A 17,520-nucleotide genomic window follows, 5' to 3' on the forward strand; every position below is an offset into this window, starting at 1 on the left:
CCTCTGCTCCATCAGAAATTAGAGCCAAACTATTACAGAGTTCGCAGCACATTCATCTGCATCAAAGAAACGAGACATTATTGAAAGCAAATCTTATTGTTCTAAATCTTTATCTATGAGTGAAGAGCTGTATAACCATCATTTCTATATTTCTGTATGAAGACATGCAGGGGCGGAGCTAGGAAACCACCAAGAGTAAGGCTTAACTTGTTTGCGGCTGTGTTCAGCATATCTGGTTCCCAATCGGAACAGTACGCACGGAAAATGGAGCGGACCATTAGTACGTGATTAATTAAGTATTAGCTATTTTTTTTCAAAAATGGATTAATTTAATTTTTTAAGCAACTTTCATATAGAAAATTTTTACAAAAAATATACCGTTTAACAATTTGGAAAGCGTGCGCGTGGAAGACGAGAGAGAGGCGTTGGAACCCTGAGCAAAGAACAAAACCTTAATATATTTCATATTAAGTTTCACTCAAATTTAAATAATTATTATACCAAATTTAAATAATTCTTATAAGAATTTAGGAGACAAGCCTAACACTCACTTTTGCAACGAGTCCTAAAAACCACAGCCAATACATACCCTATAAATTATATGCATCCAATATACAAGATTTAGTGGGAGACTTATAAATAACTAGAGATAATTTAAGCTTTGCTCCCATGCCAGCTAACTGGCACCCAAACATGTCTATTTATTTCCTTTTCTTTTATATAATGTCAAATTCACTAAGCTCGTTTTTGATAATCGAAACATCAACAATGTTATGTGGTAGTATTAATAAGAAGACTAAATAATCCATTATGTTCTCTGTAAAAAAACATTTTAAGAACGTCTTGCCCTGGAATATCTTCAAATATGTCTCGTAGTCGTAGAGGTGGCTAATATTCAAATATTATATAATTCCGATGATAATTAGGCTCTTTATGTGATATCTGTTTAAGGATAAACACATCTATTCCCTGTTAACAAGGAACCATTACCATATTATCTTTACCCGACTACAAATTGGGTGCACGAATTTTAGAGAAAAATAGGATACCCTTCCCGAGCATGCATATTGCTTTTAATCTCCGGGGTGCCTCCTCATGCATGCTGTTCATGTTTCATCTGCATGCAAGCTCTTCTCACCCTCTCTTCTCCTATACCCTTAATTAGCAAATTGTAAATCACTTTTCTCACAAATTACTTATCCAATTTACGAGTTGATTGAACTGTTGAATTTGTATCAATTAAATCTTTAGGGAGATCTCACATGATTATATTTTGGATGAATAAAAAGTACTCCCTCCGTTTCAAAATGTTTGACACCGTTGACTTTTTAGCACATGTTTGACCGTTCGTCTTATTCAAAAAAATTTGTGAAATATGTAAAACTATATGTGTACATGAAAGTATATTTAACAATGAATCAAATGATATGAAAAAAAATAAATAATTACTTAAATTTTTTGAATAAGACAAATGGTAAAAGACGTACTAAAAAGTCAACGGTGTCAAACATTTTGAAACGGATGGAGTATATGATTATACATCTAATTGAAATATTCTTATATTATATATGAAACATTGAGTAACTGTTGAAACATCATAAATACCTATTGAAACATCCAAAGAACACCATGTGTAACATTTTAAATGGCCTAGTTAAACATCACAAAATACCCCCTGAAAAACATCCAAAGAACACATCGTGCAACATTCCTAATAACATAGTGAAACATCATAAAATACACGTATAACCATCATTGGGAGCTCCTAATCTTGCTCCACGTGGAAGGCCAGGATGAGAGGAGGCTATGGCAGTTTGGCCGAACCCTTAGTTCGGTCGATCCTTGGGCCTCACCTCTCAGTTGGTGCTTCAGCTGAAAGACTGACTGGTGGGCTGTTAAGTCGGTTAGCTCAAATTATGTCGGTTTGAGCTGACATGTGGGCTCTCCATTCCATGTGCTCTAGCGTGATTTGAGGTATGTTTCTTTATGCCAGCTCATTTCTCCTTCCCTTTATTGTATAATTCCTGAATCCATAGTAATTCTCCAAGACAGCTAGAAGTACATTATTTATAACTAATATACGTGTAAGAAATGCTAATTCTCGCCTTATTTATTGAGGTAATTGACAGTAAAAATTTGTACTTAACGATCGTCAACACCCCTATTCTTTCTCTCCTTTGTCCTCTCCCGCCTTTCTCTTTCAGTGAGTTAGCCGTTCTCACCGATCATGCTCACTAACCACCTTGAGCTCACTGGTGGCCCTGCTCATGCAGCAGCCGCCGCCACGTGCCTTCTTCTCCTTACGATCGCCACATGCCTACTTCTGCTTCGTGAGCTCAGTGCTGGAGAGATCGAGCTCGAGCTCCACCACCCTCTCCTTGAGTGCCTCCAAAAATCTGACTCCAGTGACAGTCGAAGGGTAGCAATGAGACTTGGAAGTTGAGGCCGCAGCTCAATCTCCCTGTTTCTCCTATTCCTTTCCAAGCCATCGTTGCCATGGATTTGTCCTAATGTGCCACCGCCCCGTGGACTCCGATGGTCTCCATGGCTCCCTCTACACCGAGCTCCTACCGCTTGCTGTCTTCATTGAGATCCTTTCGTTGTCATCGCCACTGCCACGCCCCAACTAGCCCTAACACTAACGATGGAACACCCTCTATCCTCTTGCCACTAGGTGCTCAAGGAAGAGACCGCGAAGGAGGAGGCGCCACATGCCTGCCGCCCTATTGTTGAACAAAGAAATAGTTGTGTGCCGTGTTGGCTACGCACCACCTCCACGGTCCAGATGTGGTGTGGAGGCCATCACCGTTGTCGTCAACTATGGACCACACAAAGGATGAGATTGAAAGAGGAGGGGGAGGAGGTTGTTTGAAAGTAAGATGTACCCTCACTGACACTTCATATATATTTTTTATTTTTTTTCTGATAAAATTGTCACGTTAGCATGGATAGACCAAGTCAGTGTGCAACATCAGACAAAACTACTGAACAAACCAGTCAACTACCTAAAATGAACTGGTTTTGCCACTCAAGGAGGTGTATGTGGTCAGTTGAGGGAGTAAAATCAAAGTTAGGCTATATATTTGGGAGGTAATATACCTTTTAATTTTCTCTACAATTCGAGTTTGTCAAAGCCATCTAAAATTGGAATAAGTTCACCAACCGTCCCTCAACTTATACAAAACCGTGCAATTTAGGTCCTATAGCAGTATAGATGCCTGGTTTCGCTAATGTGGCATCCTAATCAGCAAAATAAAAATAAAAATAATATGTGGGCCCCACATGTAAGTGAAGTGAGAGGGAAAAATGTGGGACCCACCTGTTAGCCCTATTATCTTATAGAGGGGGAGGCCGGTTGGAGAGGGGGGGATAGGGGGGCGTCCTACTAGCGGGAGCCTGCATCCTCTCCCCACTATCCTACTAGCACCCCTCTCCCCCCTATTATCTTATGGAGGGGGAGGCCGGTCGGAGAGGGGGGGGGGGAGAGGAGGGCGGCATGCTCCGGCTTCGTCGTCGACGTCGCCCCCCACGCGCCACCCTGAATCTGCCTCGCCCGGACCGCCCAGGGACCTTTACCACCTCATTGACCACCTTGCCGCCGGCACCGCCCTCCTCCGACCCCGTCACCTAGCAGCCAATCTGCCTCCGCTGCCGACTCATGGCTCTGCCACCAGCCGCCGTCTCTGTCTTGGACTCCTCTCGACGCGAGCTCGCGCCGGCTTCGGTCCTCCACCGCTGGCCGCTCCGCCCCTCTCTCGGCCCTCCTCTTCCCCTCTCCCGCCAGCGAGGCCGGCCGCCTTTCCCATCGCCGGCCGCTGCCACCACAACCCAAGAGTGCAAAACCGTGGTGGACGCCGGGTGGGGCGGTGGGAAAGGGAGAAGATAGGTGACTGCAGTGGCGTGTGTGCGTCGGTGCGGTAGCGGCGGCAGAGCTCGGCTGGGTTCACCGGCCGCCTTGCCCCCGTCTGCCGCTGGCAGCCTCCTTGATGAGAAGAGAAGAAGAAAGAAAAGAGAAAGAAGAGATGTGGGCCCCATATTTTTTTCTTCTCACTTCACTTAAATGTGAGGCCCACATATTATTTTTATTTTTATTTTGCTGACTAAGATGCCATATCAGCGAAACCAGGCATCTATACTGCTATGGGACCTAAATTGCACAGTTTTGTATAGTTTAGAGGTGAAGATTTCTAGTATTGAAGACAAGGGATGTCAAACAAACTCGGTGTAAAGTTGAAGGATGGCAGGTGAACATATTTTCTAAAATTTGGGAATTCCACCAATTCATTCTGGGTCCAAACCCCATTTCTCGGCCCAACTAACCCATTTCCATGATTTCCATATATTTGGCTCGGCCCAGCTAGCTCGATCTCCCCAAGCTGCGATTGTTTTTACCCATACCTAACAATCGTTAAAAATCGATGAAATGCCATAGAAAAAATCACATGGGAGATGAATAGCAAAATCGAAAAAAAAGTGTGAAATGCCATAGAAAAAATCATATGGGAGATGAATAGCAAAATCGATCGTTAAATGTTACTCTCTCCTTCCCTAAATGTTTGACGCTGTTGACTTTTTTAAATATGTTTGACCGTTCGTCTAATTCAAAAAATTTAAGCAATTATTAATTCTTTTCCTACCATTTGATTCATTGTTAAATATACTTTTATATATACATATAGCTTTATATATTTCACAAAAGTTTTTGAATAAGACGAACGGTCAAATATGTTTAAAAAAGTTAACGTCGTCGAACATTTAGAGAATGAGGGAGTACTAGTAATTAACAAGTTAGTAATTAACAAGTGTTAATGAATAATGTTATGATATGCAGTCGATCAATGATGGACAAGTGTGCAGTGACATTACTATTAATTGGGTACAACTGAATTTTTATACCAATCATTTATACCTAGCTACCAACTTCAGATAAAAACGAGACGGGTTAATTTAATTATTCAAAACTCGTGGCTACAAAGCCTACAACTCATCGACGAGGGAAAGTGGTAAATATGTTTTAACTTACGTAATGATCATGTCTGCAACCGCTCATCCTAGTTCACACAAAACTAAACAACACACATATACTCCCTCCGTCCCATAATATAAGGGATTTTGAGTTTTTGCTTGTAATGTTTGACACTCGTCTTATTTAAATTTTTTTGAAATTATTATTTATTTTATTTGTGACTTACTTTATTATCTACCGTACTTTAAGCATAACTTTTTGTTTTTTATATCTGTAAAAAAAATTTGAATAAGACGAGTGGTCAAACATTGTAAGCGAAAACTCAAAATCCCTTATATTGTGGGACGGAGGGAGTATATATATAGCTAGCTAGGGATTGCACTCCTAATTGATAATTATATATGCATGGTTTGTTGCAACTAATCTTTGTGTGTGATAGTATGGATCTAGCTACTCCAATACGTCAAAAGGATAACGAAACTTAATTAAGTACATGGTTTGTTGGGAAAGAATTTAAGTTAGATCAATTTGCCTGCAGCATCAGTTGTATTCTCCGACTGAACAGGAAAGTTGCCGGTTGATATCTCAAACAGAATATAGACAAGTTGCTTAGATTGATGCCAATATATACCAACTTCATTCTCGATCCAAGCATGAATGCATGCATGTCAGGAATGAAGTTGTTGGATGACCTCTCAAATATAATGACACACCACTAGCTACCAGATTTTCGTCCTTTGTTGCATCTAGGAACTAATTAATTAAATAAAAAGGTACTACTAGCTTTTGACAAGGAAGAAAGATTGTATACTTGTACCTTTTTTCTTAACTGGTCATGAAGGGTCAAGCTAGGAAGAATGTTCAGACATCATGTATGCATATACATGAGGTCAAGATCTACAGTATTCAATATTCCTTTTTCTATCTAATTCCTACATATTTAAAACTAAGTGTGGATTAGGTACATTTTAGATAAGGCCATCATGGATCACAGGTCATCTGCATATCTTCATTTAATTTGGGACAGATGTACATGTGAACTACAAATAGCCAGCACTGCTCCTCCAGATCACTCCATCCCCTTGTGTTCATTGGCTAATCCTGCTTATATAACTTGATTGGCTATAGGGAGAGCCTAGCTAACTAAACGGGCCTGATCTCAGTACTTGTTGTTTCTGCAGAGTGTGATACAAGTATAGCAACAAGCTAAGATGGTACTGTTGAATTCAGAAGAAGTCTCTTGCAATGATCATCATCAGGTAGATGTTGTTGCAGCAGCCGGGCTGCAGTGCAGTGGTGACATGCTGGGAGACAAGCAGCTTGTAAGCCAAGTGATATTGGAAGGTTTGGAGATTGAAGAGCCTCCTGCAGATGAGATGGAGGCTGCAGAGAAGAAGGCAGGGATATCTAGGTTAATGGCTGGCTATGTGCAGCACCTCCAACATAGGTCTGCCTACCATCTCGGTATGGTAATTTAATTATCCACAGCTATTAATTCACATATTATATATATCGATCAATAATACATATAAATGTATAGCTTATAGATTCAGCATCATACAGAATCTTTTCTCTGCATATATGCCATAATAAATAGTACATGTGTAGGCCAATATGCATTGGGTTATTAATAGGAACATGGCAGATTGGCCTACATATATACTGATTAATCTTTTTAGCAAGTCAAATTGGAGTTGGATTATAATAATTAATATAACTGAAGGACTTAAGCAGTTATATATATGCATGGTCAATTGCAACTATTTCTTAGGCCTTGAGTTTGGATATATGTTCCATATATATACATATTACATTTTATTAATATTTGCATTAAGATGGATAAAGTGGTTTGGTTGTGTGCTTATTGATAGAGGCCGGAGATGCGAACTATTTCTATTATCTAAAAAAAATATACTGGCTATTCTGTTGATTTATTTTTCTAGTTATATCTTTAGGTAACTAGTGTTTACATAATTGATTAGTGTTATAAAAAAGAGAGTTGTGGAAGTTTGTTCTAGTTTCTCCTCTTTTGAGATCTTTAAGCCACATCCAATCAATTTTGTTATATAGCAGATGATTTAAAATGAAATATTATATATTCATTAAACTAGGTAATAAAGTTTTTGTTGTGCTATTCTTTGTTTCAGTAAATATGTATTGATTAATTCACTTGTATTTTTAGGTTATCCACTCAACTTTGACTACGACTTTAGCCCCCTCGCACCTTTTCTGAACTTTTCCCTCAATAATGCTGGTGATCCATTTGCTAAGGTCAACAACAGTGTTCACTCAAGACAATTTGAAGTTGCAGTATTGAATTGGTTTGCTAATTTTTGGGATGTACAAAGAGACCAATTCTGGGGATACATCACTAGTGGTGGAACGGAAGGGAACTTATATGGGCTATTGGTTGGGTTAGTACTTCTTCAATATATATTGTGGGCAAGCTTTCTCTCAAATTTCATTACATTTCTTACCACTTGAAGGTATAAATAATCTAATATATGTTTTTCAAAAAATTACATCTATCGTATATATATATATGTGAACCCCCATTTTACATGGACTGATTGGTGTGCTACCTGATTTTTCGTTTCAAAAAAAATAAAACAAGTTGAATCCTTATTACTTTATCACTACAGAACAGATTTAATCCCAGATGCTCCAGCAGAATCAATTAAATTAGTGGCCAATTACTAAAACTTTCATTAATTTAGTCTATCTTTACTTCTTTTGTGTTGGCTTGTTTGCAAACTAACGGTTGCATTGTACTACAGGAGAGAGCTTTTTCCCGATGGGATCTTGTATGCTTCAAATGATTCACATTACTCTGTCTTCAAGGCAGCTAAAATGTATAGAGTTAAGTGCATCAGGATTGCCACTACAGTTTCTGGAGAGATGAATTATGCAGACTTAAAATCTAAGCTACAACATAACACCAACAGCCCAGCAATTATAAATGCCAATATTGGTTAGATTTCAAATCCAGTGATATTCACTTGTCTAATTTTATTTGTTTTTACCAATCTTTCCATGTTCTAGTAACACTAATATTGACTGATTATGCCCTGATTTTTTGGGTGATCTATAGGTACTACCTTTAAAGGAGCTGTAGATGATATCGACCAGATAATAAGTACACTTGAAAAATGTGGATTTCAAAATCGTTACTACATTCATTGTGACAGCGCTCTCTCTGGAATGATGACGCCCTTTATGAAACAAGTAGGTTCCATTTTTCTTTTTGTGTGTGCTTAGATGATTAACAGTATAGTGAACTGCACTCAAATAATTATGTTTTTATTTGATTGACAAAATACTATCAACAACCATGATTTTTCCAATAAAACTCACTATACCATCTCAAAACAGACCCTTACTATATATACAGCACAAAACAACCACTATTACACAAGGGCAATAAAGTATTACAATACGTTGTATATATTTTGTATTTGAGTACTAATTATGCCCATGTCGCAAAAATATTTATGTGAAGATATCTTTTGATTGAGATTTAGTTGAAGAACTATCATTATGTGATAATATGTTTCGTTTTTTTATTAAATAAACTAAACTAATGGTTCATTTCGCTTAGGCCCCAAAGGTGTCATTCAAAAAACCAATTGGCTCTATCAGCGTGTCAGGGCACAAATTCTTGGGTTGTCCAATGCCATGTGGTGTAGTCATCACCAGGTTGGAACATGCCGAAGTCCTGTCAACAGATATTGAGTACATAGCTTCTAGGGATTCCACTATCACTGGAAGCCGAAATGGTCATGCTCCAATCTTCCTCTGGTATACATTAAGCAAAAAAGGGTACAAAGGACTTCTGAAAGAAGTACACATATGTATGGGAAATGCACGATACCTCGAGGTATTATTGAAACAAGTTGGTATAAGCGCATCTTGCAATACATTAAGCAACATAGTGGTGTTTGAAAGGCCAAAGGATGAAAGAATTGTGTGTAGGTGGCAACTTGCTTGTGAGGGAAATTTAGCACATATTGTTGTGATGCCAAATGTCACTTTTGAAAAGCTCACAGTTTTTGTTGAAGAGCTTGCTGAGAAGAGAAAAGATTGGTATCAGGACAAGGGATTCGATATTCCATGCCTTGCGGTTGACATTGGCAAGGAAAATTGTTATTGCAACCTTCACGCAAAAAAGTTAAGAATTCCTAAAGTGTGACTGTAGAAGTGTTGCAAGTTACATATTCTTTGTAACTTGGTTGTTTTTTTTACAAGTGTAACCTTATGATAAACATTACAAATGTAGCTTGTTCTTCTTTTTTTATGGAAATAACTTGTTATTCCTTTCCTCAAAGCATTAAGAAAAAAAAAATCATTCTTAGGAAATATCTTTCTTATTTATCACCAACACAACACATCACACTGCAGGATATTTAATAAAGAGGATTATATATATTAAATGAGTTTCTTTAAGCTTTACAAACTTCTATCCAACAATACATGTTTGAATATTGTCATCTATAAATAAAAAAAAGAAATACACTCCTGTGCATATTCTTGTTTCTTCATTACATTATTGTAACGATATCACTCATTATAGGTGCATAACTCAGCTTTATATTATAAACTGAGGAGATAGGAATAGCACAGCTAGGGGCATCGGATCATGGTCCTACCTCCGATCGGAGCACTTTGGTGCTAGGGCTCCACCCTATCACTATCAATGTGATCACAACTCCTTTCACCTAGCCACCAGTGGTGGATCTAGAAAACTGCAGATATGTCAATATCATAACGTACTTACTGATGTCATAATGTGATAGCCATGCTTAAACCAGGGTGCTATTTTCTATGTGTAGGTATGTTGTTTAATTGGTCATAGATTTTGCCTAAGTCATTGTGGGGGCACTTGACACTGACCTTGTACTGTAGCTCCACTCCTACAACCACCTCTGCCATGGAAACAACTAGAGGAGGTGGCAGTGGTTTCTTATAATTAAGTTTGCCAATCGGATCTAGGCCTGATGTCAATGAGGTATGTACCTACTAGTTCCATCACCTGTAGTGGAGAGATAGAGATGGATATAGCTTAGATAGATAGAGAAATACATAGAGATATAGATAGATATATAGAGGTGGAGAGAGAGAGGAAGATGTTCCGGTAGGAAAAGAAACCCCCTTTGCTTTTAATATAAAGGTCAAAGTAATATTTGGTTTATGCCACTACTACTAATTAAAACATCTAAACATATTTAATAAAATAAAGCATCCTTGACTCTTCCTTGAGTCTAATTGTTGATGGGTAGTGCATGATATATTGAGCTGGGCATAAAGATTTTAATGCCAATAGCTCGATCATTAATTTGAGCTATGTTAACCCGTGGAGAAAATGAACGATGCATCTATGGTGAATCTTTTATATATAGGTTGTTTGCGGTTTAAGAGGCAATACTCAAAAATGGAAACAATCCCCAAAATCAACTCTAAAATTAAGTCTCAAAATTTAAATTTTAGCTGTAGATGATAAGCTAACAAGCAGATGATGAGAGAGTCATATTATCAGCGAACATATGGGTGGGATGCATTCAAATTCATAAAAACTAGATATGATCTTATCACCTAGAATGGATGTACATCATAGATAAAAACATATTAAGAGTAGCACGACTTGCTTATTGACTTATTATTAGTAAGCAATTGCTAGCTTTGGGAGAAAGTAATGAACTAAAACATGCCAAGCAGTTGCAATACACATACATCTTGTTTACTTCTTGGATACAAAAGAAAGGTTTATTTATTCAATCTCCTTAGACGACAACACCAAGATCTCCTTGGCAAATATCTCCATGGCTGATTTTGGTAAGAACATGGATGCCACAACACAATCCTCACCACTGTCATTGATGCATCTCATCTGATAACTCACTTGCTTACATTTGACATCTCCGACCATTGGCACACCACCAGCAACCCGTTGAGCCCAACCAAAGTCTAAGGCATCTTCTCCTATACGTGTTATATCAGATGCCACAAACGTCCATCCTGCCACATATGGTGGTCCTCCATGAAGTGCAATGAAATCCACCATTGATTTTGTGAATTCTTCGGTCATATCAAGCTTGGCCTTCTGGACAAGCTTCACCGCATGGCCAAGCGACTGCTTGCATAGCTCACTAGCGTCCGTCTCCACAACAAGGTAGACGAATCCATTGCCGTAGAATCCTTGCGGTAAAGGTGGATCACGCTTCCACTTCCCACGAGCGTTCATGGTCATCAACAAGCATGCCTTCTTATTCTGGTCCGGCACATACCCAAGAGCTACTGTGCGACACTTCCACATTGCAGCTGTGATGACCTCAAATGCTGTGCTTGAGTACTGCAGTTGGGTATGGTGTTGCAGAGCTGCAATCTCTCTTGGGCCGAAGAAGAAGTAGTCGCCAACCATATGATCTGTCGACGATGACACATGTTGTGCCGCCGAATTGGGCTCTACCGGGTGATCTGGGGATAGCTTGCTTGGTGTCAAGTGCTGCAGGAGTGAAACATTGGGTGGGTTACGCGCTGCCATAAGCTCTCTTCCCCACACAGCAAGAATAGTTGGGTGATCATCACCACGTGCTATGTCGACTATAGCTTTCAGAAATTGGGTGTGGCCAAAGGCATCCACAATGTTGTGGCATGAGTAAGTGCCGATAACAAATCCGCCACATTTGAGCCTAGTCACCTGCACATATTTATATATATGTAGAATGAATGTTATATATGCATTAATTGTATCATAATCAATGATCTTAATTACAAGTTGCTGTAAGAGAATTAACTAAGCCACACATTTCAGTTCTACTTTGACAAGATTTTGCTACTAACCTGCATGAAGACCAGGGGCTTGCCAATGATGACACTAGTGTCACCAGGGTCACACAAGAACTCGTCGACGCATGGATACGGTGGCATGATGGGATTCCCAAACTCATCCAACCACACATCAGCATCGGCCTCAACAAAAACTACCCCTTCTCCAGTGCACTCCACAACCAACTCCCCTCCGGGGAGCTCACGGATTCGACCAGCCACCGGGTAGAAGTATGTGAGCGCCTTTGCAACAGCATCCTTGACAACCTTGGCTTGGTTCTCCGGCTGATCATGGCCGACGTCGACGATGGGGCGATGGCGGAAGAACTCCACTCCGGTGGCGTAGAAGCGCAGAGCAGGTTGGGTGTCAACATCAGAGAGGGCCTTCATCTCTCGAGGTGTTGCCAATGCCGGTGGCACTAGCTCAGGATCGCTCCGGTTTGCCTTGAAGGTGACCATGGCTGTACTACCTTGCACTTGAATGGAATAGCTTATAGCCAATGTGGTGGTATACTTGGTTTTATAGATGGTCGATCGCTATGTTATGTAATGAATTATTTCTATAGATATCCATCCATTTCGATCTGGTGCAGCCATGTGTGGATAGATCTTTTATTTTATTTGTTCAACTTTCTTTCATATATACCAGATATAGTAGCAGCCAGATATATATAGCTTTCTTTCATCTTTACTTATACTAATTAATTCATTCTCGTAAACTCTGGATTTTAATCGGTAACTTTCAAAAAAGGAGATTAGCTTTGGTCCAGCAAAAAGTACCTCGAACTGGTACCTCACAGTACCAAATTGATTCTGATCATTGGATCTAACAATGCCCATCTTGACTAGCTAGATTCAACGATCGGAAACGATTTGGTATCATGAGATACCGATACCACAAGATACTTTTTGTTGGACTGGAGCAAATATCTTCAAAAAGACATATTTGTAACGACAATCACTAGTTAATTAATAGATAGGTTGCCACGCTACAAGAATTTGCAATTTTCTTGATGGCCAAGTGATTTCTTTGGCGTCCAAAAAAACAGCCGCCAAGTTTATATATATTCTTGGTAGAGCCACACATACGTGGCATATCCATCGGAAACATATCCTATGCACATAAGTTTTTTTTTACACATCGTGCACACCAACTAACAAATTTCTCCAAAAAACTAAAAAAAAACTATACACGTACTTTCAATAGTTTTACACTTATCTGTAAAGTCTTAACCTCAGATTCATTATATTTTAGTAACGAAAAAGAAAAAAGTTCTAACAGTTTTAAGAGTATAAATTTATTAGAATTTTTTCTTTTTGTTGCTCCCTACATATAAAGAATTTGAGGATGAGACTTTACACATAGATGTAATACAACTAACAGTACATATATAACTTTTTTTTAGAATTTTTGATGATATTTTTAGTTGGTGTGTGCATAAGAAGACTTGTGTGCATAGGATATCTATATCCATCTCCATTTATATTTTCTATCTATATCTATATATACCTATATCTCTATCTATGTATATCTATATCTATATCTGTCATATATACAAGGTATATATATCCTATATCTATTATATATATCTATATAAACTAGACACTCCCAAAAGCAGCTCCAACATTAGTTTGAGAAAATAGTTAGAATGTGTTGGTTGGATATGCAACATTGGCAGCTTGTCAGATCTCTGGCCAATCCTATACACAAAACCACATCATTATCGGTTATTGTAATAGAGAGTATCCTAGATAATATGATTATTGGTGACCAATTTTCAGCCAAGACAATTACATTAGTTTCATATATAGAGACAAAAATGCATTCATACACGCTTTAGTTTGTCAGTTGATGAACTTGCATACGGACAAATACATCGATAAGGATTGGGTTTTTTTTTTTTACGTAAAATATCCAAGCACGATCCAAACTAACAAAACTATCATCATCTTCATTTGCCGTGCCAGCCCACGTGCTGCACACACAGCCCAGGCACAACCCAATACGACTCAGGCCGTGTCGGACCGGTCCGAAGGCACGACATCCCATCGTGCTTCTCCACGGAATAAGTCTATTTTTATCCCTCAACTCTATGGGCTGTGTTCATATGGCTGAAAAAGTAAGTCTATTTTGTATACCTCTTCTCTTTGGGCCTTGCATTATATGGTTATTTAAGTTTATTTTTCATCCCTATACTATTTTTCTTCGATCGTGCCATGCTGGGCCGGCCCACCGTGCCGAGGGTGCAGCCCTGGCATGGCCTGGCTGTCGGGCTGTGCCATGCTTGGGCCAGGCCACGGGCTCGGGCCATATAGCCATGTATAGGTCGAACCCAATCGATACAAGATACTCTCTCCATCTACTTTTGATAGTCACATTTCATCTTGGCACATAGACCAAAGATAAGTAATTCTACTTATCATTCATTTAAATATGCTACTAGCCATTCCTTGTAAACAAGCGATTCATTAATATTTACATTTCTCGATGTCCATGTAGCCAATCTTGTGTGGAAGAATGGAGAGTCATGCATTACATCCGAGAAAGTCATTAAGATGATATGTTGTTGAATTGAAATATGCCTATCAAAAATAAATTTTTCAGATTTAGAATTATACTTCCTCCGTTTCATAATGTAAGTCTTTTTAGTATTGCATATATTTATAGAGATGTTAATGAAGCTAGACATACATGTGTGTCTATATTTATTAACATCTATATGAATATAAGTAATAACTAGAAAAATCCTTATATTATGAAATGGAGGGAGTAACTATCAAAAGTAGATGAAGGAAGTAATATTGACAAAGTTAATCATCATCATGATTTTACATATACTACACACACAGTAAACTGTGCCGGTATATCTCAAAACGTATATTTTATTTTTTTTCAATATAAAAGGAAGCTTTTGATTGAACTCAAGCGAGGTGAAGTGCATGGATTTTTTTTTATTGCGGCGCTTATATCAAAATTTGCTGGAGAGGGAGAGGCCTCCAACTGATGGCTTGTCCAAATCCAACCATAATGCCAACTCCTTGTCGAACCTATCCATGGCCGGCTTCGGCAGCAGCATCGACGCAGCAACAGCTTCTTCTTCCTCACCATCATCGCCGTCAGAGCTCACCAGCTTCCACCTGCTGTGGAAGCTCACGAACGACGGCGTGGCCACGCCGCCGCCGACGCGCTCCGCCCACCCGAAATCCAGCCCGTCCTCGCCGAGCCTCGTGAAGTCCGACACCGCGTACGCCTTGTCGAACGCCAGCGCCGGGAACCGGCCGCCGCTGCGGCGCAGGCGCAGCGACGCCAGGAAGTCGACGGTGGACCTGACGCGCTCCTCCGTCGTGCCGTCCAGCTTCGCCTCGCGTATCAGCGCCACCGTGTGAGCCAGCGTGGTGCCGCACAGCTCGCCGGCGGTGACGGCGGCGACGTGGTAGGTGAGGGCGTTGCCGTAGTACCCCTCCGGGATGCGGAGGGTGCCGTCCCCGCGGTGGCGGCGCGCGTTGGCGGCGAACAGCAAGTGGACGCGGTGGTCGGGCTTGTAGCCGAGCGCCACCGTGCGGCACCGCCAGATCACCGCGGTGATCAGCTCAAACCTCGTCGCCGTCGTCGCCCCGTGTTCGTGGACATGGCTTCGCAGGGCGGAGATGTGGTTGGGACGAAAGAGGAAGTAGTTGCCGACCATGGATTCTTGGGGCGTGGAGAGCATGATGTCATCGTCAATGGAGGTGGAGTCCTTGAGGACTGAGCTGAACTTGACGGTATTGGTATTGGTAGCTCCAATGGTAGGTGGTGGTGATCGGGATGTGAGGATGTGTCTCTCCCAGACGGGGAGCACCATTGGAGCTTGCTCGCCTCGCGCGATATCGACGATGGCTTTGATGAATTGGATCATGCCGAACCCGTCGGCGATGCAGTGGCTTATGTAGAACCCCATCACAAATCCTCCGCACTTGAACTCTGTCACCTACATGTACATAGCAATTTAGTTCATATTCCTATAGCAATCTAGCTTGTTTCAAATTTCTAAAATTTTGGTTCTCCCATTTTTAATTGTAAAATTTAAAACCACTAATTATACTACTTTAAACGTTGGTAGCGATGGTGGCATAGATTTTTTTTTTCTGCCGTCATCCTCTGTCGGTGAAACTTTTGTGTTAAAACGGTCCCGATCTACGATCCCCTAGTGTACGCTTTGATTAGGTGGCGACACATGCATGGGTATATTATGAGCAATTTTACCATCCTGAGGTATCACAAATTTTGATGCCTCAAGAGACTTTGTAGTGTAAAATTTGGTATCTCGAGATACCAAAATTTTCTGTGCAAAATATGGGAATTAAATTTAAAAATATACTAATCATTTTTTTCTCAGTAATATTCGGGATGCAAAATTTTTTACAGAAATATACCGTCGGTTTCGCTCAACCATTACGCGAAAGTGACATGAAAATAACGTCGCGGACGGTATCACGTAGGAAAAGCGCGAGACCGCGCGGTCTCGCGGATTGGATGAGCGAGACCGAACGGTCTCGCAAAATCGAACAGCGACAATGTCCAACTGCTCGATTTGATTAGCGATTAATTACTTAATTAACAATTAACAAATAATAATTAGGATAAACCGCTAATCGCTCATGCAACGAGCGAGACCGCGAGACTTCACTTTCAATCCGCTCGGTCTCGCTATTCCAATTCGCGAGTCGCTCGGTCTCGCGTTTTCCCCGCACGATACTGCTTGCGACGTTATTCCCATATCACTTTCGTGTAACGGTTGTGCGAGACCGACGGTATATTTCTATAAAAAATTTTGCATCCCGAATATTCGTGAGAAAAAAAAAATCAAATGAACAATATATTTTTAAATTTAACTCCAAAATATGGTACAATGTTGGATGGTAGAATTGCTCATATATACCGTTGGTTGTCTGCCTGATAATATATTTTCATTATTATACCTGCAGGAAGACGATTGGCTTGCCAACGACAACGCCAATGTCGCCGGCATCGCACAACAGCTCCTCCACGCACGGGAACGGCGGCAGCAACGGCTCGCCGAGCTCCTCTAGCCGCACGTCGGCGTCGGCCTCGACGAATGCCACCCCTTCCGCCGTGCAGTCCACCACCAGCTTACCTCCGGCGATCTCCCGCAGCCGGCCGGCAACCGGATAGTACCACACGAGAGCCTCAGCTAGGGCCGCCTTGACGGCCCTCGCCGGAGGCACCGCCCTGCTGCTGCTGTTGTGGCAGCAGCGGCAGCGGAAGAACTCGAGCAAGGGGATGTAGACGAGATGGCCAGGGTGGTCGTCCATGTCGGACACGGTCTTCGTCTCCCGTGGCGTCGGTCGTGCCGGCATCACCATCTCAGCCTTGCTCCGACGTGCCGTGAAGGTGACCATGGCGATGGCGGCCGGTCGAGAGAGCTGGGTCCAAGCAAACGGTTTGCATTCATACACACAACACGAGTCGTGGCATATATATACACATTAAAGTGGCCAGTGAAGGATCTACAAAGTATTTTTGCTGAAGATGGAGTATTATTTATTCCATTCATTTGGTCTGCCGTCCTATTTAATTTTCAGGTACGCCCGTGCCGGGTTTGAAATTTCGTCCCCCACCAGTCAGCTCAAAACTCAGCTCGAAATTTTCGGGTTTTTTTTTCAATTTTTTATGAATTTGGTCAAATTTTATTTAAATTCATTCAAAATTTCAAATAATTTCAGTCAAATTT

The 17,520-nt window shown here is 40.7% G+C and overlaps 2 protein-coding genes and 1 pseudogene across 2 annotated transcripts; 1 reads left to right on the forward strand and 2 right to left on the reverse strand.

Annotated features, from left to right (window-relative positions):
* The first annotated feature begins 6,054 nt into the window (after positions 1-6,054).
* LOC127753099 (serine decarboxylase 2) lies at positions 6,055-9,310 on the forward strand. Its single transcript, XM_052278564.1, has 5 exons — positions 6,055-6,430; positions 7,149-7,380; positions 7,744-7,937; positions 8,058-8,191; positions 8,565-9,310. The coding sequence occupies exons 1-5, from the start codon at positions 6,178-6,180 to the stop codon at positions 9,153-9,155; spliced, it is 1,404 nt and encodes a 467-aa protein (XP_052134524.1). The 5' UTR covers positions 6,055-6,177; the 3' UTR covers positions 9,156-9,310.
* A 1,420-nt stretch (positions 9,311-10,730) lies between these two features.
* Positions 10,731-12,247, reverse strand: LOC127752586 (acyl transferase 1-like). The gene is made up of 2 exons (XM_052277997.1): positions 11,804-12,247; positions 10,731-11,660 (listed from the first exon to the last, which is right to left on the reverse strand). Exons 1-2 carry the CDS (start codon positions 12,245-12,247, stop codon positions 10,731-10,733), a joined length of 1,374 nt encoding a protein of 457 aa, XP_052133957.1.
* A 2,318-nt stretch (positions 12,248-14,565) lies between these two features.
* On the reverse strand, positions 14,566-17,241 carry LOC127753074 (spermidine hydroxycinnamoyltransferase 2-like; annotated as a pseudogene).
* Between the last annotated feature and the right edge of the window lie 279 nt (positions 17,242-17,520).

This window comes from Oryza glaberrima, chromosome 10, assembly GCF_000147395.1.
Source record: "Oryza glaberrima chromosome 10, OglaRS2, whole genome shotgun sequence".
Classification (NCBI taxonomy): domain Eukaryota; kingdom Viridiplantae; phylum Streptophyta; class Magnoliopsida; order Poales; family Poaceae; genus Oryza; species Oryza glaberrima.

Coding starts and splice junctions, on each gene's coding strand:
- LOC127752586 (XM_052277997.1), bottom strand. CDS start 12,247: ATGGTCACCTTCAAGGCAAACCGGAGCGATCCTGAGCTAGTGCCACCG. Junction 11,661..11,803: donor AGCCCCTGGTCTTCATGCAG/GTTAGTAGCAAA, acceptor AAATATGTGCAG/GTGACTAGGCTCAAATGTGG.
- LOC127753099 (XM_052278564.1), top strand. CDS start 6,178: ATGGTACTGTTGAATTCAGAAGAAGTCTCTTGCAATGATCATCATCAG. Junction 6,431..7,148: donor TAGGTCTGCCTACCATCTCG/GTATGGTAATTT, acceptor TTGTATTTTTAG/GTTATCCACTCAACTTTGAC. Junction 8,192..8,564: donor TGACGCCCTTTATGAAACAA/GTAGGTTCCATT, acceptor CATTTCGCTTAG/GCCCCAAAGGTGTCATTCAA.